The sequence below is a fragment of the Octodon degus genome, unplaced genomic scaffold (assembly GCF_000260255.1).
Source record: "Octodon degus isolate 3935 unplaced genomic scaffold, OctDeg1.0 scaffold00355, whole genome shotgun sequence".
Lineage (NCBI taxonomy): Eukaryota > Metazoa > Chordata > Mammalia > Rodentia > Octodontidae > Octodon > Octodon degus.
The window spans coordinates 361,154-385,274 of record NW_004524931.1 but is presented as its reverse complement, the minus strand read 5'-3'; the positions used below and the strand labels follow the sequence as shown (position 1 = coordinate 385,274).

At 53.1% G+C, this 24,121-nt stretch overlaps 1 protein-coding gene across 3 annotated transcripts in view; it reads right to left on the bottom strand.

The window, feature by feature from the left end:
* Positions 1 to 24,121, bottom strand: part of Tspan11 (tetraspanin 11) — an 82,795-nt gene that overhangs the window by 5,871 nt on the left and 52,803 nt on the right. For 2 of the 3 annotated variants that reach the window (XM_004648145.3, XM_023708389.1), the window contains exons 3-7: positions 18,745 to 18,936; positions 6,031 to 6,105; positions 4,896 to 5,000; positions 3,442 to 3,600; positions 3,071 to 3,157 (exon numbers count right to left, since the gene is read on the bottom strand). In XM_004648145.3, the coding sequence (XP_004648202.1) occupies positions 3,071 to 3,157; positions 3,442 to 3,600; positions 4,896 to 5,000; positions 6,031 to 6,105; positions 18,745 to 18,936 (618 nt within the window). The remainder of the gene's footprint in view (positions 1 to 3,070; positions 3,158 to 3,441; positions 3,601 to 4,895; positions 5,001 to 6,030; positions 6,106 to 18,744; positions 18,937 to 24,121) is intronic. The other variant, XM_023708390.1, reaches the window with a different exon arrangement.

Genomic DNA, 24,121 nt, shown 5'->3' with positions numbered 1-24,121 from the left:
CTTTGCAGAGACTATGATTCTTGGGGGAGTTCAGGGCCTCCCTCAGCATGGCCCAAACAGGGCCTGTCCCTATCTTTCCCAGTGCAGTCCCAGCCCACAGTCATGTGACTCAGCACTCTCTAGTCCTGCTCCACGCTGTTACAGGTTTGGCACAAAACAAGATAAAAAGTCAATGTAAGGGTGTGAACTCTGAGATTTATGCTCTCAGCACATCTTTCCTTTTTCTCCACACTGGCTTTATCATTCCATCTGCCCACTGTCCCTGCAGATCTAGCCAAGGAACATAGTCACTTAGCTACCAGGGCCTTGCCAGAGTCCACCAGATGCTCAGTGAGGCTGAAGATTGCCAGGGCTCCATTAGCTCCTTCCTCACCTATCACAGTGTGGGTGTCAGGCCCACCACCATCTCTCCCAAGTAGACAAGGGCTCGAGTGGCCATACTGGTGAGGACTGCGAGACTATATGCAGCCCTGTCTCAGCTCAGACCTCACTGCTTCTCTGCTTAGTTCTTAGGGCCCTCAGCAACCACATGCTCCTGCACACAGTCTGGGGGCATCATCCCGAGGTGCCTCGTTGTTGGGGTGCGTGACTTACTGAAACTCAGAGGGTGCTGCTGCTGGAAGCTTCCTGGGACAAGGACCTGGTCCAAACCTCCTGCTGTGGTTGACCCTGGTGTGGTTGGGCTTTGAGTTGCTGGGTGGCAGCTGCCAGGTCTGGCAGCTCTACCTCAAGTGTTCAGTGGTCTGGGTGCCTATGTGAGGTTTCTGTTGAAAGCAGATACTACTGCTCTACAAAAGCCTTCTCCCCACTGCCCCATTCAAAAAAAAAAAAAGGACTAGAGGCAAAAAAAAAAAAAGAAAAGAAAAGAAAAAGGAAATACAAGGGGATCAAGAGTTGGAAGGAGCGGAGCAGTGAGGGAGAGGGGGAGTTGTATGTGTTCTGCACACATGGACTAATAAAAGTAAGGAAGCAAACACTGAGAACACTAAAATAGCTAAAAACCTTCAGCTTCTCCATTCTACAGGTAAGGAGACAAAGGGGAAGTGTGACCTTCCCACCTTCACCCATGGGCAAATCTCAGGTCTGGAATCCAAGCCCTCTGTCTCCCAAGCAAGGGTTCCTCCTGTTCCCAGGGACAGGGAGCATCAGGCTGCTGGGCTGAGCCTGGGCTCTCTGAAGTGTCTGGCAGATGCCCCATGTCCGCTTGAGCCTGGAGGAAGATGGGCTGGGCAGGCCTGGCCTGGGTCCCTCTGAGAACAGCTGGTCCCCTGACAGCCCCGTTGGGTAGCTTAGTGCTTAGCTGTGGCCAGCAGGGGGAGCTCTAACTGAGGCTTGGCCTCTGTAGTGGTTAAATCCACAGCTGCAGCAAGGTGAAGTGTGGTTTTGGGGGTTTGGGGTCCACTGCACAATGATCACAGAAGCCATTCATGGCGGGTGGATGTGGCCTGCAGGTCCACTGCCAGGTGACCTTGGCTCCTGATGTCAGACTCACACAGCTGGCCTGTGCCACCCTACCCTTGGACTCAGGGCGCTCTGAGCCCTACTCCCTGCCCCGGGGTTCATGACCTTTGGCTATTGCTTCTGCAGACAGAGAAGCCAGAGAGAAATGGACAGAGAAGACCTGGTCAGAGTCCAGAGAAATGGGCTTCTGGTCACCTCAGTTGAGCCAGGAGCAGAAGCAGAGAGCAGGGGTGACTTCTGGTTCCCCACATGGGACAGGAGGAGCTGTGTTGAGCCTCCTGGCACTCTGGCCATGAAGGCATGTGAGCCCCTGAGGAGCAAGTTTCTCCAGCTGGGAGCCACTGGGGGTTGTTGTGCAAGGGAATCTGTTCGTGGAGACATAATGAAAAGGATGTACATCTCTGAGGGAACACCTGCTCCCTGCTTGGCTTTGCTTCCTCCCAGCATATGAGGCTGCAGCTGGACCCTCCGGGACTTAGACTAATGCGGGTGGAACTGTGCTCTGGAATCTGTCCAAGCTGGGGACACGGCCACTCTGCTGTCTCTTTTCTCTTTTCTCTGGTGCCTCTGTGTGGAGATAAGGAGTTTGGGAAAGCAAGGACCACAGCCTGGGCACCCAGGTGCCAGCTCAGATTGCGAGACCCTGGATGAGTTGTTTCTTTGGCGGTCAACTTTCTGCTCTGTAAAAGGGGACAGCATGCTTCCCTAACTGGCCTGGGTCTCTTGTGTCATGTGGCTTCAAAGAGAAGCAGTGCCTGAAATACTCTGCAGTTTACAGAAAGCTCAAAGAAGTTCCTCCTGCTGTGGCTTTCACGTGGGCCCACAGTGCATCACGTTCTTATGCAGGCTACATGAGGTTGGGGAATGACCCACTTCTTGCAGATGAAGAGGCAAAAGGACAGAGGAGAGACTAACTGCTCAAGGCCACACATGAGCAGAGCTAGCACTAGGCTCCTGTGTCTTGCAAAGTCCCTGACCTCCTGGGATGCTGATTGTAATACCAGAGTGGGGGGTGCCAGCAAGGCTGCAAGATGCTGAGCTGTAGCTACAAGCACAATCTTCCATGTATTCCTGCCTGAGGGCTTGCCTGGCTGTGTGGTCTAGCCCCTATAGTTCCTGCCTGGCTCCTGGGTAGGATGCTTCCTGGATGGTGGCTGGGGGAGAGGTGTGACTAAAGAAACAGGAGCCAAGGGTACTGCTTAAGTACTCTGGATAGAGCTGAGTGCAAGAATACATGCACACACACCACATACACACACACACACACACACACACACACACCCATGCCTTCAATAAACCAATCAGACCCAGATGCATGCAGACACTTAGGGCTCCACACATACCACCACCCAGACTGTGCACACCAACACCTCTGCCCATGTACAGGGTGCACCCACACATCTGCACCCACATTGTCACTCTTCGGAGGCCCTCAATCCTCACAGTTTAAGTTGTTCCGTGTCCTCTGGGGAGAGACTGACCACAGGGTCCAGCTAGAGTTGCACAGGGAAGGAATGAGAAGAGTGTGGGGTGGGTATGACCTCAGTTACTGTGAGAGGGGTTGCAAGAGCTTCTGGACACCCCTGTCCCATTCTCTCATCTGACTCACCTGCAGGCAGGCCACCCCAATGCCCACTGCCCCCATGAGCAGCAGATGGTCAGCAAGGAACTGCTCCAACTTGGTGATGCAGCCTCCCTGAAAGAAAGCTGTGGGTCACGAGTGCCTTGACCAGGAGTGGCCTAGGGTAGAGGAAGGACTGGGGTCCTGCTGAAGCCAGGGATGAAAGGGCCTGTGCCCAGCCTTTGAACTGCTGCCAGGCTCCTTGGGGGCCCTCAGGGGGTGCCATGGTATCTGAGGACCTCCCAGGGAGCCGCTTATCCCCCTCTCTGAAGAGGCCCTCTCAGGCCCTGGGCACTGTGTGCTTTGGTTTCCCACCCCCACCCACCAAGCCTGGCTCTAAGGAGAGCCCAGGCACTCACCTCCACCTTGTAGATGTTGGAGGGGTGAATCCGCTGGCCACAGCGTGCCACCACTGTCTTGCAGCAGCTGTCAGGCACCTGGCGGCCCTGGGCCTCCTGGGACCGGATGTAGGCACTGTGCTGCCAGTCTGCTGAGCTGTTGCTCCCACAGCATTTGAACTGGAGGGAGAAGAGGCAACAGGAGGTGAGAGGCCTACACAGGCCTTGCCCTGGCCCAGGGCACAATGTTCACCCAATTCCTTTGTGTTCTGGATTCTGTCCTTCCCTGTAGGCAAGGGCCCCTGCTCACAGCCTCAAATGGCCACCCAAGTCCTCTGGGAGATCAGAATGGAGTCCTAGGGGCCAGGAGGGAGGGCCTGTGAGATGGGCTGGCAGATGGACTATCCTGCCAGAGTGGGGCCATGGGCTACTGGTTCTGCAGAGCCTGAGCCTCCAGCAGAGGCAAACACAATGGGGATGTCTCCTGGCCACCCAGGGAGTAGGACCTGGGGACAAGGACCCAGCCTTGCCAGATGTCCTAGGTGTCCACTGGGCATTGAAGTCTCAGAGGTCCCAGACTGTAAGGGTGCCATAAGTGTCCCAGAGCCCAGCCTGTGTGAACAGATCAGGATGGAGCCCAGGGCCTGGTGTGAGTGTCTGCAACATCCCAGGTGGGCTGTCTGACAGCTGGACAGATGTTGGCTCAGAGCAGACCTGGGCCACTTGCCCTTGGTGCAGAGGCACTGAGGTCCAAATTTGCATACAGCCAGGGACCTACTGTGCACCCAAGTGAGGCTGGGTCAGGGCTCAATTAGGAGTAGGTATCCTGTCTTCAAGCAGCTCATCCTCTACTGTTGTGTAGGAGAAGAGATGACCAAAGCCCGTGGGTGGCTCAAAGGAGGCTGGGCCAAGAACAGGCCATGGCAGGAACAGGGATGCAGGCAGAACAAGAGGTTGCTCCAGTGTGCATGTGCGGAGGCCCCAAGGCTGCTCCTCTTCAGGCCACTTGTAAAAGGAGGAGACAACAGCTTTCCACCAGTACTCCAAGGTCGGGGTCCTTTCTCTTTGCTCAGGCTGCCTGCCCCACCTCTCCCCCTCAGGGCCTTGGACTCTGATTCCTGAAAGAGGAGGAGGGCAGCCTCCACACAAAAGGAGCTGAGATGAGCTCTTTTCCTGGCAAGTCCAGCCATCTGGGACATCAGAATGGTCGGCTGGGGAAGGAGAGGTTGGAGGAGGCAGTTGGGGAGCCACAGTGGACGTGTGGGCAGAGGAAGGGAAAGTAAGGGGCCCAGGCTTCCGGGAAGACTTCTGTGGTGACTGGTGACATGGAAGGTGCCATCACAGTTACCACTGTAAGAAACCCACATTAGGGGCTCAGTAAAAGCTCAGAGAGGGTAATGAGCTTGCCCAGAGCTACACGGGTGGGAAGGGGGAGGGACAGAGGCAGGGTGTGACCCAAGTGTGCAGCAGCTTACATCCTGCTGTAGGCGATCCACCGAGGCAGTGATCTCTGCAGCTCTCGGCTCCCCGTAGTTCTCTGCCAAGGTGCGGTTCAGGTGCTGCTTCAATTCGTCACTCAGCTGTGGAAGGAGGAGCACAGGTGGGGCCCAGGCCTCCTTCCACCACCCCTCCAGATCTGCAGGACCCTGTAGTGTGTGACACTGCCGTAGGGCAGGGGTCTCAGTGTGTCCTGTGGAGGCAGTGGGGATGAGGTCCCGGGCAGAGCCAAGAGGGCCCAGGGTGGGGCCAGCTCGTATTTCATGGGCAGTGGGCCCGGCACAGGCTGCTTTCTATAGCTGTGGATTTGCACTTTGATTATGAGGTGATATTATGGTTTGTGTGTAGTTGGCCTCATGCAGTCATTGGGGTGCGGTTCTAGAGTCTGTGATTAATTCATGATCAGAAGCTGGGATTCTGGGTCTGAGTACTGCTGGGATTAGGGGTGTGAATGCTACACCCAGCCTGGGGCAGATAGCCTGAAGGCAACATAAGGAGGAGAGGGACTCACTCTGTAGCTACTGTTGCTGCTACTCCCTTTTGCTCTTGCAGTTTTGCTGTATTCTTCCACCATGAACTGCTGCCCTCTGCCATGTACCAGTCTGTCTTGGAGCCAGCTGTGTATGGACTGAAACCTCCACAAACTGTGAGCTGAATAAACCTTTCCTTCTTTATTTCTGGGTGTCAGGTATTTGTCCCAGCAACAAGAGAAAAGTAACTGAGACAGCTGTCCTGTGGGAACTCAAGGGACATGGGTTCCTTGCAGTTATACTGTCTCCACCAGCCCAGCATCACCTTGAAGGTAACCTCAAGTCCCTGATTCAGAAGTTCCTGGGGTGGGAGGAAGCCAGGCTGGTCACTTCTTCTGTCAGCCCAGGTATTTCTCCCTGGCCCACACCTCCCCTCAGATCCTGTGATGGACCTTGGGAAGGTCTCTCTCTCTGACTCCCCTGTGGGCACCTCAGCCAACAGATGTAGCAGAGCTACTGCCACTGGGAGAGGAAGCTGGTTCCAGATACACAGAGGACTGTCAGTCCCTTGAGATGGGACCACCCAGTGTGTGTCTGCTTCAGCCTCCCCTGCCACCCCACACCCCTGGCCCCTTCCACTCACCCTCTGGTAGTACACGTGGGCCAGGACCCCGGCTACCAGCTCCACAAGGAAGATGACAAACAACAGGCAGAAGTACTAGGAGCAAGGAGAGGAGAGAGTCACCACCAGGGATTAGGGTGATGAAAATTTGCCCAAGGTGAGGCGTACAACCTGCCAGTGACCCCTCACTCCTGCCAACCTCCTTGGGACCAGAAGCCTCTGCCAGCAGCTAGCACAGACTGCCCCATGTCCTTGCTTACAGGTCTGCCAGCTCCAGTCACCCACTAAGCACACTTGGTGCCACTGGATGCCAGGAGCTGGCACCGTAACCAAGATGAACTTTGCCCTCAGAGTCACTGGAGGTGGGGGACAGATGTGTAAGTGGGCACAGCATTATAACTGCAGCTACTGGTCAAGAAGTAGGAAGGATGCGAGGCTGGCCGGGATGTGTGTGGGAGGACACATGCAGAGCCTGGAGTCTTCAGAAAGCGTGGAGTATTCATGTTCCGAGTGGACGGGCTGGGCACTGCAAGCACGGGTCAGGAGGAAGCAGAGGCAGAGGTCCGGGCAAGGCCACTTGTGTGCTATCTTCCAGGCGGATGCCCGCTTTGCATCTTTCCTGGCCCCACAGAGCTACTACTGCTGCTTACCCTACCTGACCCCCTCCATGGGTCAGGGTAGCTATGTCCATATTGGTGGTTGGCAGAGAACAGGCCTTGTCCCCTCCCACATGCCTCTGCACTGTCACTGAGGCTCCTGGGGGCTGCTAGGCCCCTTTGTGCACTTGGAGGAGCCAGTAGGTCAGACCCACATGGACTGTGAGGAGCCAGAGACAGGTGACAACAGGTTAGGAGGATGGAAAGAGGAGGGCCACTCATGGGCACCTGTCCCCCAGACTTCCCAGGGCACTGCCCAGCACCGGCCACACATGGGACTGGGCCCGCGTTCACTGGGATTATGGCCCAGCCTGGGGGTAGGAGCTGAGCCTCCAGGCTCTGAGGCAGGGGAGGAATTGGACAGGGGGAGGCAGCTGTTAGGACCCGGGAGGGCAGGTGGGAATGGCTGGCCCATGCATGGAGCCCTTGCCTGGCCTCCTGGTGGATGATCAGTCGGGTGTGGCACAGCTGGGCTGCAGAACGCAGGGGGGTAGATGTTTCTTTCCATAGAGAAAGAACTGAAAAGCAAAGCCACCTTTCCTATTAAGTCAACACCTCTCCTCCCCCACAGCAATTTTATTCCAGCTTTGAAGCTAGCATTGCAGGTCAGGCTCAGTCTCTGAGTGGAGGCTGTGTGTGTCTACAATGTGGGTCTGAAATGGCCCCAAAGGCTCACATGTTGATGGCTTGGCCCCAGGACAGCGGTGCTCAGAGCCCCAGGCTCACAAGGGAGTGGATCTCATCAGTGCATCCTTCACCAGTGGACCCACCATTTGTGGCGTTCTCGGGAAGTGGTAGAAACGAGGAGGTGGGCCTAGCTGGATGACAGGAGTGATTTAGAGCAGATCTGTCCCTGGCCTCTCTCACTGTCTCTCCTTGAAGGTTGAGAACAATGGTGCCAGCTGACCATGGATTGAATTTTCTGAAGTTTCAAGCCGAAGAAACCTTTCCTCTAAGGTGCCATCCTCAGGCACTCTGTTACAGTGTCAGAAAGCTAACACATGTGGGAGCATGCCTGGCCTATCATGTGGGGGCCTGAGGTGAACAGGACAAAGGGAGGTTGCCTCCCTCCTCAGGGCCTACCCTGCTGTAGGAAAGGCTTCAGCCTATGTGTCCAAGTTCTGCCCACCCCTCCCTATCTTTTGGCTAAAAAGTTAGAGAGGGCTGGGACTCCATCACAGTGGTCCCACACCAGTGGCAGGATACCTGTGGGCTCTGTGTGGAGGTTCAGACCATGTGGACTGGGAACTGAAGGTCCTGGGTGTCAGGAATGGGGTCTGGAGTCGGGGGAGAAGTTCTAATGCTTTTGCCTTTTGGATTCTTCCCCCACCTGTCTGGGTCTCAGGATAAATGGGACCCAGGGGTGTCTCAGGAGAAAGCTGGGGTGGGAGCCCTACAAAACAGTGTATGGATTATCTTTCTCCCCCCTCAGGGAAGGGGCTGAAGACCCAGGAATGGGTCTGGGGATGATGCCAATCAATGCCGGCTGACTTTGGTTGGTGGTCACTATGCCTTGTGTAAGTTAGAAATGTGCAAGGATGACAGGTCCAGCAAGGGCTTCACAGGTTGAGCTTTGGCCTTGATGACTGCTGTGGGTCAGTGATGGCACTGCCTACCCTGTCTACTCTCACGGCAGGGGAGCTTACCTCATAGCATTCTGCCTCCTTCCTCTACTCCTGGGCCAGGGCTGAGAGGTGAGCAGTTCCTAGGAGCTGGAGGCAGGTACCATCAGGGTAGTACACAGCCCTCCTGGAGCTGCCCGACCCGTTGGATAGAGGATGGCTACACTACAACCCATTTGAGAACTTCCCTCACTGGGTCACACTCCTCGAGGCTCTGGGAGATGCTGGGCCCAACACCTCTCTGACTCTGGCACTGAGCAGCCCTCTTCCTGCCTCATAGGTCTCCCTGGTCCCCCCAGCAATGTGCCCAGGTGTGAGATAGAGGAAGAGATGATGGAGTGCCTGTGGCTGTCTGGGATGACCTGGCTGCTGGCCGCTAGGAGGCAGCACTTTGTCACTTGTTTCCCTTTTCTGTCAGGACCATCAGCCCTGAGTCACAAGGGGATGCTGGTCCTGAGATGTGTCTTGCTGTTTCCCTGGGGACGGCATTACTACGGTTGTGACTGCACACAGGTGAACAAGGACGTGGGAAACCACATCCCTGATGTCACAGTAGGCTGAACGAGTTCATGTAGCCTCTCAGCGACTGGCTCAGGGGTAGCCAACAGGCTGTGTAACCAGCAGGGTTGTCAGTGGGAGGGAAGTGCAGTGCTGTGCAGGACCACCCCTCCCTACCTCACAAGCATCTTTACTGTCATTGTCCTTCCAAGGTCAGCTATCCCTCCCCATTGGCAATGCTGCCAGACAGCCTGCTGCCTGCTCCTCTTGGGCTTGTGTGTGCCAGTGTCCAATGCTAGTTTCTGCCCTTATTGTACACAGCTGGCTCTCATATCCAAAGCTATGGCTGTGGGCACAAACTTTGAGGCACCCCTGTGTGTGTGCACACAGCCTGAACCCCAGGAAGCCGCCAGCCTTGGGGCGTCTGTGCTTGTTCTTCTCCCTGTAGCCCTGCTCTGCTTATCCAGGCTCAGCTCCTGCACTCAGCTCAGACAGCCTCCACGTAGCCCAGTCAGAAGTTTCTGACCCAGCGCTCCTGACTGGCACACTTTCCAAGACTCTGTGGCCTGATGGGCTAGCTTGCCTTCCTGGGTTGCCTCTTTCTTGTTGTACCACTCTGGGCTGTGTTCCCTGTGAGCTGGGTTGCAGCTGCACCTCTCTGACTCCAGCCTGTTCTGCTTCTGCCAAGCCAGGGCTGCACTGGGCCTCAGAAACCACCACATGTGTCTTGTTTTGATGGAAACCAGGAACAAGGATTCCAAAGAAAGATCTTGCAGCCTCTGCCAGCCTATTACAAAGTAGGCCAAAACAGAACCAAAGCACAGAAGGAAGGAGTGTGTTAAGCACAAAATGAGCCTCAAGTATTAATGCCCCGGTGTATCAAAGTATCTTTTTCTCTTGTTTAATGAAAGAGTTTGAACTGGAAGTGAATTTGAGGCTTTTCTAAAATTAGATTCAAAAGAAGCTGGGGCAGCAAATCATCCTCTGAAGCAAACCAGTGCTTTCTCTAAGGAAGGACTGCAGGAGAAGCATGGAAATATTTCTTTGTGCCATTAAGGCGATTAATTAGAAATCAACTCTTCAGATGGGGCAAGCTGGCCCCAGAAAATTTCTGGGACAGATTCACTGGTGCCTTCGGCACAGGGTATAGGTTGCTCTGTAAATAAAGCCAGCATTTCAAAATTATCTTTTTAATCCCCTAGTGCTGGGGGTTGAACCCAGTGCCTTGCACATGCTAGTCCTGTGCCCTGCCACTGAGCTCCAGCCCTGCCCCTTAGACACAGGGCAGCTCAGCATCCGCTGCCCCCAGAGGGATCTCTGCTGAAATGCTTCTCTTCTGTCTCCCCCGGTCTGCATGATTAGACAAAGAAATGGTTCACAGAGCCTCCTGCCCAGTCACAGTCTGATGATCCAGGCCTGGTGTCTAGGAGGGCTGGGCAGGGCAGAGGTGTTAGCTATTCTCAGAACAGCTTGGCAAGAAAGAAGACTCCAGACACAGCCAAGGTTAAGTGGCAGGGAGAGTGGCCCACCCAGAGGCTCCCAGATGGCTGTGTGTGCAAGGACTGCAGACACTGTGTTGGGAGCGTTGGGGCGCTCAGACGGCACTGAACAGGAAAAGATGGAGCCAGCCATAGAAGCAGCAATGACCTCAGGGAGAATTATTTTCTAGCAATTAACCAGTGGCTGGAGTCAGCTGGGGATTTGTGCAGGAAAGAGAAGCTGTGGATTTGGGAACCTCAAGCCATCCCTGTACCAAGGTGTCACTGCTGGAAGGGTGACGTGACTTCTACCTACACCAGCATAGGACTCGCAGGTCAGGTTATCCAGCCACAGCTGTGCTGGATGCTAGGCCTCAGCCATCTCCTGGGGACTGTTTCATGGTAAGGCCATGAAGCTCTGGCCTGCTGGGGCTGATCTAGGGCTGCTGAGAGCTGGGAGCACAGCTGAGGACAGGAAGGCCGAGGGCAGCTGGGAGGCCCAGAAAGGGCTGTGGGAGGGGCAGGGAGAGGGGAAAGAGGCAGTGCAGGGGAGCATGATGGAAACCCGGCTGGGCCACTGGAAATTGGAACCCATGCATGCAGGGCCAGGCTGCAGGTGTGTGTTGGGCGGGGATGTCAGGGAGAACGCTGGCAATGCAAGCCTCACTGCTGGGCTTCAAGGGGTCTGCAGGGTTGTCTGAGTGGGCTGCAGGACAGCAGGACCCACGTGGACCTAGGGCCTGGCCAGCTGGCTGCAAAGTGAGGATGAGGTCTGTGAAGAAAAGGGGTTCAGGGAATGCAAAGGACACTGCTGGCTCTGGACTCAGCTGTGTGGGAGTGACAAACTGCTGTCTTCTACCGGCCTCTGGAAAGGCCTAGACCTGCCTGTTGTCTGCTCCTCACAGGCTGGTGGAGAGACTTGTAGCCGCAGGTGCCTGCACACTCAGGTAGAACCAAAATGACTCGGATGCAGGGAAGGCTGTAAAAGGTGTCATGGTGGGGAGGAAAGGCACTGGAGTCCCTTCCACTGTAACTGCAGGACACAGGTGGTGGCTGGGGAAAGGGAAGGCTGAGGAGAAATTCCAACCAGGCACAAGAGAGGGAAGATGCTGGGTTCCAGGGAACAGGTGGCCTGGAAGGAGGGAGCAGTACCGGGGCTCAGAGGTAAGAGCTTCCGGGCAAATCCAAGCAGGAGTCTAAGCCACCTTGCAGCTCAAGGGCCCTATTCCTTACCAGGCACATGTCAAAGACAGAGTGAGCCTCTTTTCTCTCCCCTTCTCACCCCGCCTGTGTCCAGCAGAGCAGGGAAAGCAGGGAACGTGTCTGAGATGCTTGTGGAGCTGGGTTAGGCAGCTGTGCTATGTCCTGCAGAGCATCAGCTGTAGGGGAAGGGAGGGGATGTGCTGGAGAAAGTCGGCCTGCCCATCTCCGGGGCACTGCAGGGGGAGTAAGGTACATATGATGCAACTGGAGGGAGGTGGGCCTGGGCCCAGAGTAGTGCTGTCCAGAAGAGGTGCCATCAGACAGCTGGCCTCTGTGACAGGTTGCTGTGTGACTGGGTGACTACTTGCATGTCAGGGGTCTGCTGCATAAAACATAAGTTTCCATGGGAAGGACATGACTTGGAACTTCGGGTCTGTCAGCCAGGGATATCCAGCATAGTCTCTTTTCTCCTGTCCTGTGTGCTGCGTAGGGAACCTACAGCAGCTATCCTGCTTCTTTTGGCTATGCTTCCTGTCTGCTGCGCAGACTTCTGACTGCTGTCTGTCCACAGGATGCCACATCATCTGCTGTCTGCCCTGTGGTGGGCTTAGTGAGAGTCATGGGCTTGTCTCAAGCGAGGTAGGAGGACCTAAAACTTCTGGCTACTAGAGAAAGCCACTCTTCAATCCACCACATTAGTAGCAATGATGACCTTTCAGTTGCCATCTCCCAGGTTCCTGGAGCTTATGTTCCCATTCAAAGTACCACTAAAACCTCAGTGTGACACAGGGTACCAAGTATGAACATGGGCATGTGAGGCCCATGGTCAGTCACCTGTCACCACCCTCTCCTGGTTCCAGGCTGGAGGAGGCCTGCAGCCAAGGTCGGCTGCCATCCCATAGCAGAGGCAGGCAGCAGGAAGGAGGGACCTTTCCTCTGCTTGTGCCATGTGCTTGGTCAACTCATGCTCCCCAGTGAGGGGCAGAAGCCTGCTCTGTTCCAATGGAGCTGAGTGGGAAAGGTGGCTCTTTAGCGCTAGGCTGGTGCTGCTGACCACTCCCTTCTGCAGCATCAGCACAGCAGGAGGGTGGTGGAGCCCTGGCCACCTCAGTAGATGCCCAGGTGGGGTCTCATCAAAAGAGAGGTCATCCCAGACCAGTTTCCTGATGGTCAGGACCACATGTGTGCTTGTGAAATGGGACTTCCAGGGCATAGGGAGCAAAAATGGTCTGCATGTCACATGGGCTTCCCAATCACTTGTTGAACGGTGATGACCTGGTATTTATAGTCTTTCCGGGGCTTCCCTGCACTCTGGCTTTCAGGGCCTGGTAACCTTGCTGTGCTTTCTAGCTTGGTATGAGGGATGGTTTCATGTCTTCTTCCAGTTATGCAGTCAGATCTTAATGCCTAGGAAAATGGATACAGAAGGAGGGACAACAGGTAATCCCCATATATACCTCTGATAATCACTTCAAGGATTGGGCTTCACTTGGGAAGAAGATGGAGTCCTGTGCTGCAGAGTTGTGTACCCATTTTCAGTGTCCAGGCATGCAGGGAGAGCAGGGTGCAGCCTCCCAGGCTTCACTAGGTTAAGGACATGTGTGTGGGGTCCTCTCTGTGCCTTCTGCAGGCCCCACACTGAGGAGGCTAAGGTGGGGGTGTTGGGAATGAGTCCCAGGGTCCCACAGGGAGGGGTGCATCCCACCAGGCAGCTGGGTGCCTGTTCTGGCTCAGAGCTGAGTTTAGCCCATTGACTTTCCTGATGATATCAGTAGGGCCCTGCAGGGAACAGAGCACAGGCTGACTCTGTCTTCTGTGCAACTAGCTCTTTAGGATATTTGTACCCTGTTTCCTGAACAGCCTGGGGAGAGGCCATGCTGCCATCTCCCACCTCCACTGCATTAACCACCAGGATGAGGACAGGCTGTTTTAGGTTGTTGGAAAGGAAGTATAGGCTCCCAACACTTTGGCTGTAGGTTTCTGACCTGTTGGGACTAGAGGCAGCTGATTCAAAGTGTCACCAAGCAAACTAGGTGATAATCACCCTGAGACTGGGGAAGGGGGGTGGTGAAGGGCCAGGAAAACTGACAAGACAGAACTCCCAGGGCCTGGGACCTGGTCCTCGCTAGACTTTGTACCATCACCATCTTCTTCAGAGGTGTGGCCTGAGAAGGTTCTGGGGACCCTGGGAGCAACACACTAAGAATAACTTTATTTAGGTCCCTTCTCAAAGGAGCTTGGTCATGGTGATAGTGATGTACATGTTAATTAGAGTCACACTTTTATGATCTTTATATAATGTGGTAACTCGTTTCCTAGGAACTTAAAATAGTTACTCATTACCCTTATACTGCATCCCATATAAAGATGGGGTTGCTAAGATGGCAAAGAGAGGCTGGGTGATGTGTTAGAGGACCAACAGAATCTGTCCCAGATTCTAGATCTTATTTCCCCAGTTCACTGTGTCTTGGCACCTGGATGGGAGCATTGCAATTCTGTGTTTCCACATTTTCATAAGCTAGTTTCTAGAACTTCTTACTTTTTTTAAAAATCCATTCCCTAAAAATAAAATAGCCCCCAACCAAAACTCAGCTTAGGCCAAACCATCCATCATGATCTTCATTTGGCTGAAGATATAAAAGTTGGCAAAGCCCATATTCAAAACTCTAAAAGCAGCCCTCTCTTTTGATGTGGGTGGCATCAGCCCTGGTCATTGGCCTTAGGCTTGGATGGCCTGAATTATCTGCCTCTGTCATGCAGCCTTAGCTAAAATAGAGCTAGCATGAAGAGCTAGCATGAATAATTTAAAGCCATTCCCTTTCTCCTCTGCAGCTTTCCCATGCCAAGCTGACCATCATTTCAGGGCTCGCACAAATGTACAATTCCTGTCTCTGATGAGCATTTCCCAAGGAAGTGACTTGGAGGGGTGCAGATTTCCCAGGATGAGGGCTCAGGCTGGGCAATGTGCCTGTGTGCATGCAGCCTCACTCTGTGTTTCCTTGGGAACTTTAGATTCCAGTCTCCCCCTCCTCCTGATCCAAGTTGGATGCACATCATTTGGATGTGGGCCTTTCATCTCCCCTTTTTTCTCTTTGGGGATCAGTTTAAAGATACTAGACTCACTGCCTTTCTCCTTTGGAACATCTCACAGCCATCAGCTGATTAAAGATTTCAAAAGGAAGTTAGACATGGTGGGGGTAGGGGTGGGCGTGCGGGTGGGGCGTGAAGCCAGGAGGGAAACTTCAGGAACCACAGAGCATCGTTAAAGCATCTTAACCACATTGCCCAACTCTCAGTGGGAGCCTGGGTTCTAAAACTCCTGCTTGTGTTAGCCCAAGAAAGGTCTGAAAGAGCTCCCCAACTCAGGTGAGGGCCAGAGTGTGTGTGAGTCAGGGTCCTCTGCTCATTTTAGTCTGTCATTGGCCCCTTTTGCAGTTGCTTCTTTCAAAGGAGGTAGGAAATCCAGACAAAGATTATGGAAGGTGCTGTTTGTCAGCTTGCTGTAGGAGATGCCCCATCATGTCCCACTGTGGTGGTGGAGTGCGTGTGTGCTCATGTGTGTGAAAGCGCACACTCCTCCTGGGTTTGCTGTTCAGGGAGGCTGAGCCAGAGATCACCAGCACTGCGTGGGACTGAAATGGGCACTAGTAGCCTCTATGGAAGAGGTAAAGTGGAGTTGAAAAGACAGGAACAAGCCCCAGGGGGATGACCCAGCTCTACTCTTCTTGCTGACCCTCAAAAGCCAGAAGGTGGGTGAAGAGATGTCCACCAAGATTTCACAAAAGCCACTTGTGACATTTCACTAACTGTACACCTCTCTGCACAGCTGTGGGTACACAGCTCAGTGACCTCTGGGCAGCCCGTCCAGATCACATCACAGTTAGGTTGACATCATTCTCCACTGATCAGCCTGACAGATGACAGATTGCATCTGAAGACAGTGGAGGAAGAGAGGAAGGAGAAGCGGCTGTGATGGTGGCTGAGGGTGCACAGCAAGTGGGGAGCTGAGCCCGCATCTGGCCTTTGCACCTGGCAGTGCAATAGCTCTTAGAATTCTACCAGAAGCCCGTCACTTGGAGCATCCCCCAGCAGTACCTTTATGACCCCTGCTCTTATCCATGTGGCAACATGAAGACTGGACTCGCTGGGTAAATGCTGGCCCCCAAGTTGCCTTCTAAGGTGAACATGCTCTGACCCAGGTAGGCTATTTATGGGGGCAAGGAAGCCCCTGGGTGCCCTCGGTGTACAGGTCTACTGCCAGGCCCCTGTTCTCTTGCCCTGCATTGAGCGCTGCCTTGTATCCAGCCAGGTCTCTGCATGCCACTGCTCTACACCAACTAGTGAGTTGAGGCACCTGTGCCTCACCAAAGAAAGCAACTGTCCAAGGTGGACCCAGCTCACCGCTCTGCAGGCTGTGAGGTGAGTTGGGTCCCATCATGACCATGGGAACTGGACCACCTGCACCATTATCAGTGTGCTGTCAGCTCCAAAACTTTCTCTTTTCCTGCTACCTCGACATCCCCACAATAAGGCTGTGAGTGAGCACCTTGCTTGGTGATCAGTCATACAAGAAGATGAAGGCCATGCCCTGCCATAAGTTCCCTTTCCTCCCCTCCCCTGATGGTATCCCGTGACCTCCCTGTGTGCCCATTGAGGTCCCAGCTGGGTATCTTCTTGCCCTTTGTTCAGCTGAGCCTGCTCCCTTGGCCACCTTCCAGTGGTCCTCTGGCCTGGGCAAACCACTTCCTCTATGCCTGCCCTCTGTCACCACCATCACCTGCATATCATGAAGGAAAGCAACTCCATGGGCTGGGCAGGGGCTGAGTGAGTTTGCCTGGCCACAGAGCAGAAGTGACAGTGACTTGCAGGGCTGCAGGAGGAGATAAGGGGACAGGTAGTGGCACTCAGCAGTGGCCATCAGTGTCATCACCAGGATCTGCATGGCCAGCATCCCCATGTCCCCCATGGCTGCAGGGGACCATTGGCCACTCAGGGCTCTTCAGAACCAAGATGGATGGGGCAAGCGGAAGGTCCCCTGGGGACAGGGCTTTGCCTTCCTTCCTGGACTGCCAAAAGGGCATCCTGTCCTTTCAAGAGGACCAGGAGAAGGAAAGAGGCAGTTAAGGGACCGTGGCTCAGCAGCCTGCCCGAGACAGACCCTCCAGGTACCAATACTCAGCCTGCAAGCCCGGCCATGCTGAAGTCCCTGCACAGCCCAGGCACTGCAAGAGAGGGGGTCTGTCTCTGGGCCCAATGTCAGTGTCCTTGTGAGCCTCTGTCCCTGTAAGTGTGGCTGACAACATGTGAGTCACATCTCTGCCTACCTCTCCATCACACCCCGTTCTCTCGTCCAGCTCACTGGCCAGCTCTGAGACCTCAGCAGGTGGCCCTCCACACATCAGGGCTCAGCAGCCTCAGTGGCATGCTGTGGTGGAGCTTGCTGTGGCTGTGTCTGGCCCGAACCATGTGCAAAGATGTTTTATCAGTCAGCATTCTCCAAACAGAGTGGTAACAGCTATTCATGTGCAAAACATTGTGTTTAGTATTCTACGTAATTTAAAGATGCTTTTAAAAGTTTGCAGGAGGATGTACTTAAATGTGATGCCATTTTATATAAGGTACCTGACTGTCTGTGGACTCTGTGAGGTCTTAGACTGATCCCTGCTGATTTTCCCACCAGGCCACACGAGTGGCTCCCAGCGTACCTGCCCCTGCTACTGGAAATGAATCTGAAACCTCCACCCTTGGACCTGGCCCTGAGAACAGACACTGTGCACCTCACTGCCCCACTCTGGGGTCTCCCTCTGAGCACAGTGGAGGAATTCTTTACCACAGGGCGGCTGTCGAGATGGACCTGCACACAGCAGCTGCTGTATCCAGGGCAAGAATCTAGGTCGCTGCTGAAGAGCTCGCTGCAAGCCAGGCCAAGGGCTCCTGCACAGCACCCTCCTTGCCTCCTGCTCCCTGGGACAGTGGAAGGCAGAGCTGCAGAGTGAGCTGTGATGTGGGAAGCAGCCAGGGTTGGCAGGAGTCCCTTTGAGCCTCCTTCATACTGCTTGCTTCCTTCCACTGTCAGCCTGATTTCTCTCTGAGACTTGGGGCAGCTCTGCTGCTAACGCTTCCTCGCTGTGTCTGGATGTTTTTCAGCTTTCTCCTTCTGTCCTCTTCCCACACATGGCCTTGACCCTCACTCAGGAGGAGCTGTGAGGAGAGGCTTCAGGCCCTGGGGAGGTGGCCAGCCATGTGCAAGGAGAGCTGGGCCTGCTCAAGCCCTGAGCTGGATTCCAGCCACTGGCCCGTGGTTCCCTCCTGGGGCCTTTCCCAGCTCTGAGCAGCTAAGGATACTCTTTCCATCCTCTCAGGCCACCAGCTACACCTCCAGCTGTGAAATACTCCTGCCAAACACCACAGCAGCTAGATTCCACCCAGCCTCGAGTGAACCTCTAAGGAGAATACAGTAAACAGCATCACAGGACATTGTCACTGGAGAAGCCCCCTACTCTGTGGAACACTGTTCCTTCAATACAACAGGAGAGAGAGGCAGAGGGGAGAGATGGTAGGGTAAACCTGGGGGTGGGGGGAGCAGGATGACTCAGGAGCTGAAAGAGGCTTAGGATACAAATCACCCATTTAATACCTAGCTCTGATTTAGATTCTGACTCAAATTGAGAAACAGTAAACAGGGTTTTTTTGGTCAGTTGGAAAATCCACAACTTCCTTGTCATTTCATGACATGAAGCAATGAGGGTCTGCTGCTTCTAGGTGTGAACTGTGACATGACTGTACTGTCTAAAGCAGCTTCCCTAAGCAGGGGAGGTACGTGCTGGGATCCTTACAGATGACTTGATGTCTGGGTTGCTTCAGAGCACCCTGGGTGGGAGCAGGGTAGAACTCAGGTGTGCATGTGGCTGGCTGTGAGTGGGACCAAGCTGACTGGGGAAGGAATTCTGGGTGGTGAACACACAGGGCTTCATTGTAACCCTGAACTTCAGGTATCTTTGAAAATTTCCAGGAGGCAGAGGAAAGAGGGAGGAAACAGTGGAAGAGAAAGAGGAGAAAAGAGAAGGAAGAAGGGGTGAATAGTAGTGGCTGAGGTTGCCCTGCTGGCTCCTGTCCTGGTAACCCACACAATCTGGCCAATGCAGACCCCAGAGCAACCCCCCTGCCTGGCAGCCCCCGAGCTCTGTGCTCCTCTTATCTCAGGTCTGGGACCACTCTTCTCCTGATGGGAACCCAGGCCAGGGTGGTGGCAGCAACCTTCCCACCCAGGGTGCTCACCATGGAGAGGCAGCCCCTCTGCTCCCGGATGATGGCGCCACAGCCCAGGAAGCCAGTCACCATGACAAGAGTGCCCGCGGAGATGAGGATGTAGGCTGAGGTGGCGAAGGTGCTGGAGGCCAAGACACCCAGATAGCCGCTCTTCTCTGTGAGGGTCCAAACACCCACGGCCATAACAGCTGCCCCACCTGCCTGCAGGAGACAAGGACAGGGAGGTGGCAGAGCCGCTGTGCACAGGTCCTTTTCTTTTTTTCCCCCATAATTTTATTAAGAAATAAATAGCAGTGAAACAGTTTTAAATCAAATTGGTATGACAGTTCCAATAATTAACACATTGCATGCTGTCTTCCTAGTGGTTATTTGTTGTACAAGATGCAGACATGATATCCTATTTACAAAAACTATTGGAACAAATCACTTTATTCATTGAATTAAGAGAATGTAGCTATATATCTATCCTTACCATTTTGAATACACAGATACAAAATGGTCATCCATCTGTATCCCCCTAGGTGTGTGAATTCAGCAAAATATTCCAAAATAGTCCAGTTGTCCAAAATAGTATTGGGTCTTCCACTTGACTGTCAGCGTCAGAAGCTGTTGACCTGAGACCCTACAGCTCAACATAACAGCATGGCTTTGCTTCTTATACTCCGTTTTTATACTTTTCTGCTGGATGGTTAAGACCAAGATAAAGGAAGACCTATGTAACAAGAATTGTAGCTTTTGGATCTGATAAGGTCAGTGAAATCCCCTCAGGATTTATCCTGAGACCCTGTACCTCAGATCGTAGATTCTTTGTCAGTGTCAGCCATGTGGATGAGTCACAGCCATTGCTTGGCCAATGTGCTCTCTGTGAAAGCCTGAGAGAATGTTTTCTCTCCATGTGACTCTCCTTAGGCACACTCTACATCATCAATCACTTTCCTCTTTGGCCCCATAATCTCCCTGATCAAAAAATTTGAGTTACATGATGTTACAGTACAAGTTCTCATATGTCCTGAGTCTTAATTGACTTTGGAAGGCTAGGGCCAAAATGTGGGCTTTCCTTGTGGCCCTCCTTTTTCTCTAATTTTTGGTCTGCAAACTTAGGTTGTTAAGCCTCCAGAAGACAAGTTTATTGTTATTACCATACAACTTAGGCTGTTGAGCTTAACCTCATTATCTGTCTGAATATCAAGCGTCTTAGGCATAACATGGAACAGGCATTTTTCATCAAGTATTGATATGCAGGACTTTTTCATGCATTAATCACCTTACTTTCCAAACAGCTGTGAGAAGCATTTGGCGCCTGATTTATTGGAGGCTTAGCGCCTCATCCAAAGTCACACGTGTAAGTTGAGAGCCAGAACCAGAGCCAGGTTTCATTTCATTTCCTTCCTTCCTTTCTCTAGATTTTTATTTCATTTAAAAACATAATTTTCTTCTTTTATTTGCACAGAGCCAGATTTCCACTCTGGGTCTGACCCTCAATGCCATGTGCCTTACATCAGTGTCTGTGGGGCCCTGTGACAGGGTGGGGAGATGGGTGTGGTTGTGGAATGACACAGCAGATCCTTCACCTGTCCAGTGTCCAGCCAAACTGAGGGTATCTGCCCTCACATGGACCCACTCCTGTGACCTCCAGGAGGGACACTCAGTGCTGCTGCTCCCTTGGTCCTTGCATGTGGGACTCTTAAGCACATTCTGGAGATGAAATGGGCCCACAGGCCAAGCTCTTGCCTCTAGGAGGGGCAGAGCCAGAGGCATTGACTGCCTCCTTCAGGAAAGGTTATGTGCCACATGTTCTTCCACAGAAGATGGGGAAGGAGATGTCCTCTTTACTGTCTGCTTGCCTTTCAGTCCTAAGACACTAGGGCACTACAGACTGCAGCTTGGGAGTGGCAGCTGTGAAATACAGCAGGGTGCCCCATGTGACCCCTCAATGAGGCTAATGACTCTGTCAGGGATGACCAAATTCAGTAGAACAAAATGTATGCACATGTGCATGCGTGTACACGTGCATGTGAGCATCCTCAGGTGCCAGTGTGAAATACTAGGGAAGCGTGCCTGGACTGGAGAAGAGGACCCCTCGGGCCTCTGATCGCACTGTCACAGGAAGCTGCACTTCTGCAACCCCCACTTATGGATATATGATGATTGTTTCCTCAGGGGGTCCTGGGTATGATCAAAGCTGGAGAAGCACACAGACACACAGACACACACACAGACACACAGATACACAGACACACACACACACTCTCTGGTGCTGCATCTGCCCCTTCAGTGCCTTTCCTTGTGAAGCTCTCCATCTGGTCAGAGGCTGACTCTGTAGAACCCTCTTTGTCACTTTCCTCTTCTCTGTTTTGGGCAGCCCCAGACCTCAGCAGAGGAACAGAAGACAGCTCTCAGGGTTAGCACGCACTTGGCGTTTACACAGCCAGTGTACGTGCACTCTCTATGTCTCCTCTGAACACTACAACTGCTTTGTGAGGATGGGCAGCATATATATCTGTTTTGCAGGTAAGGAAACAGGCTTGGGGAGAATAAGAATGTGGCCCGTGAGGTCGACACCATTACACTGTCAGAACTGAGAGTCAAAATTAGGTCTTGTGGGGGCAAATGCAGAGCTGTCTCTAGATACCATGGAGTGAATAGGGCTGCTCCTTCACCCCTGCTTTTAAAAACATTATGATTTCTTCTGAGTGCCACTTTATCTCTAATAGTACCATCACCAGGTATGAGAACCAGGTGTATGGAGTCACCTGAGGCCACAGTTGGGCCACCCCAAGTGCAACAGGAGAGGAAGTGCCTTCTCTCTTCTATCCATGACTCACACTTCTTTCTCACAATTCAATCTGCCTAAGACATCTTAGGCATTCCCCTAAGTATCTTACGATCAATGATCCAATGACATTTGGCAGCACTGTTCCTTCTGGGTATGGAAATCAATGATGTATCTTACAACTGATGATGTCTTGGATTTGATGAAATCCTGAAGTTCAGTAATTCTTTTGGTTCTCTGTGGGTGTGGGTTATCTGTGGCCCATGCAACCTCTTGCATAGTGAAGTATTTCTCGAGTCTGAGTCAAAGGAACTACACAATGGATGAAGCTGATCAATAGACCCTCACTGGTCAACTCTCATAACCAGTGAGAACTGACAGCAAAGTATCCCACACGTGGTTATTTTTGTCCCTTATGACATTTCTGGAAGGCTTGGGTAACAGTCTCAGCCTTTATAAGCAGCTGTGTGACCTAAAGATAGTCCCTCAAGCTCTTAGACTGTCTTTAGCTTATCTGGGAATGGGGCCTAGCATGAATATTTTCTCAAATTCCCAATGAGAAGCACAACCGAGATTCCACTCCCAGGATGCTGACTGAAGTGTGACTTTGGTTTCTCCTGGTTCCCCAAGTGATTATGCAGCTAGGCCTCAAAATAGACACAGAGGTGGAGGAGGCCTTGGAGACCACCACCCAAAGCTCCTCGCATGGTTGTTCAGGAATAGCCTTCCACCCCTGAACCTGAGGGTCTTATTGGATATGGAAGGCAATTTCTCTGGACAAGAGATCCAATTCTAGAACTCAGCACAGCGCCACCCACTGGGGCAAAGGGGCAGGACTTCTGGAGCCCTACTAATTATGAAATCTAGGTTGTGCCTCTCATTGAGAACTTCAGAACATATTCATGTAGACGGGTCCCTAGCTACTGTGCAGTGTCAAGGAGGGGTCTGGAGGAACACTCTGCCATGAACAAGATCTGGAAAGCCACAAAGACAAGCTCCTTCTGATGTCCAGAAGAAATCAAGAGATGAGCTTTCAGTCCTCCCAGTGTGGGTGACATCCAGTGAGGTGAGCAGGGAAAGGGATGACACCGTGAGCAGCCTTAAGGAATGAGAGGGTCCAAGTTCTGCTTAGGGACCTGGTCAGCTCTTTGGAAAACAACTTTTGCTCCAGGCAGGAGAGGTAAGGCTGCAAAATGTTGGAATGGGTCACAGTGGTCATCAAGGGGGTAGAAATCAGAAGGCCCCAGTCCTGCTGTGCCTCTGACCAGCCATGCATTTGTGGGGTGGATACTCAGCCTCTCTAGGCCTCCATTCTTCGCTGGTGAAAGGGGGTGCTGGCTAGGAATGACTCCAAGTCCCCTTCTATGTGGGCATTCCAACATCCCTGTAAATACCAGAACCCTTCTGCCAGGACAATTCCAGCAAGATGCTTACAGGCCAGTGGCTCTTGGCTGTCCATCAGCCTCATGGAAGCCCCCCAAGGCAGCAGAAAGAGAAGCAGATGAGGCAGAGAAAGGAGGACTGGTGGCTTAGGGCACTCTGACCCCAAGGAGGCTCAAATGGGTGTGGCTGTTCATGAAACTGGCCTTGCCTGCTGTAGACTATCAATGACTATAGCTTCAAAGTCACATTCTGTGGACAAAAGCCAGAAAGCTCTGCAGAGGATGAAGCTGGACACAGCAAGCCAGGGGGGCATAGCAGGACATTTGTGTCGAGTAACTTCAGGAAATACCAATGGGAGAAAAGAAACTGCCAGTGCGTTGATCAAGTCACTGCAAGGAGAAAGATTAGCTGGGCAGCCACATATGTGCGGCCTCTTAGAACCAAGGCTGCAGACACACAGGAAGGCAGGAAGAGGTTCCTGGAAGCTGGGAAGGACAGGAGTGGCAGAGGGGTAGGGCGCTCGGGTGGGGGCCTGGCAAGGACAGCTCTTTCCCTCCAGACTCAGGAAGTCATAGCCCTGGGAAACAGGACGCACACAGGGCAACAACATGGCCTGTGTTCATTGCCAAGCAGCATGCTGTTCTGTAAGAGTCTGGTGTTGGGTCCACCCATTTGAGACCACACAGCCCCCCAGGCTACTCGCCCCTGTGGTCTCAGCACCAGCACCACACTCCACTCAGACACCCAGGGTCATGTGTGACCCCTCTTCCCCTCCCATCCAGAGGTAGGTAGAGCTGCCGTGGTGCCCGTGGAGAAGTCTGATCATCCCCAGACCCCAGGGCACCAAACTCTTGCTCTTCTTCCTCCAGCCTGGGCTTTAGTGGCCATGAACTAAGCATCATCACTAAGGATGCATCAGTGGAATGGTCAGCCTTTTTGGGATTCAGGTTTTCTCTTCCTTTCTTCTCTTCTGCTGAACTCCTACTCATTCTCCTAAGTTCATTTCAAGTGTTCCAACTGCTCCCACCTGGGGGCAGGAGCACTCCTTGGCATCCCTGTGACACCACATCGAGTCCTCGGGGTATGTGTGTGTGTGTGTGTGTGTGTGTGAGAGAGAGAGAGAGAGAGAGAGAGAGAGAGAGAGAGACAGACAGAGACCCAGAGACAGAAAAGAGACAGAGACAGACAGAGAGACAGAGAAGCAAAGAGACAGAGAAAGAGACAGAGAGA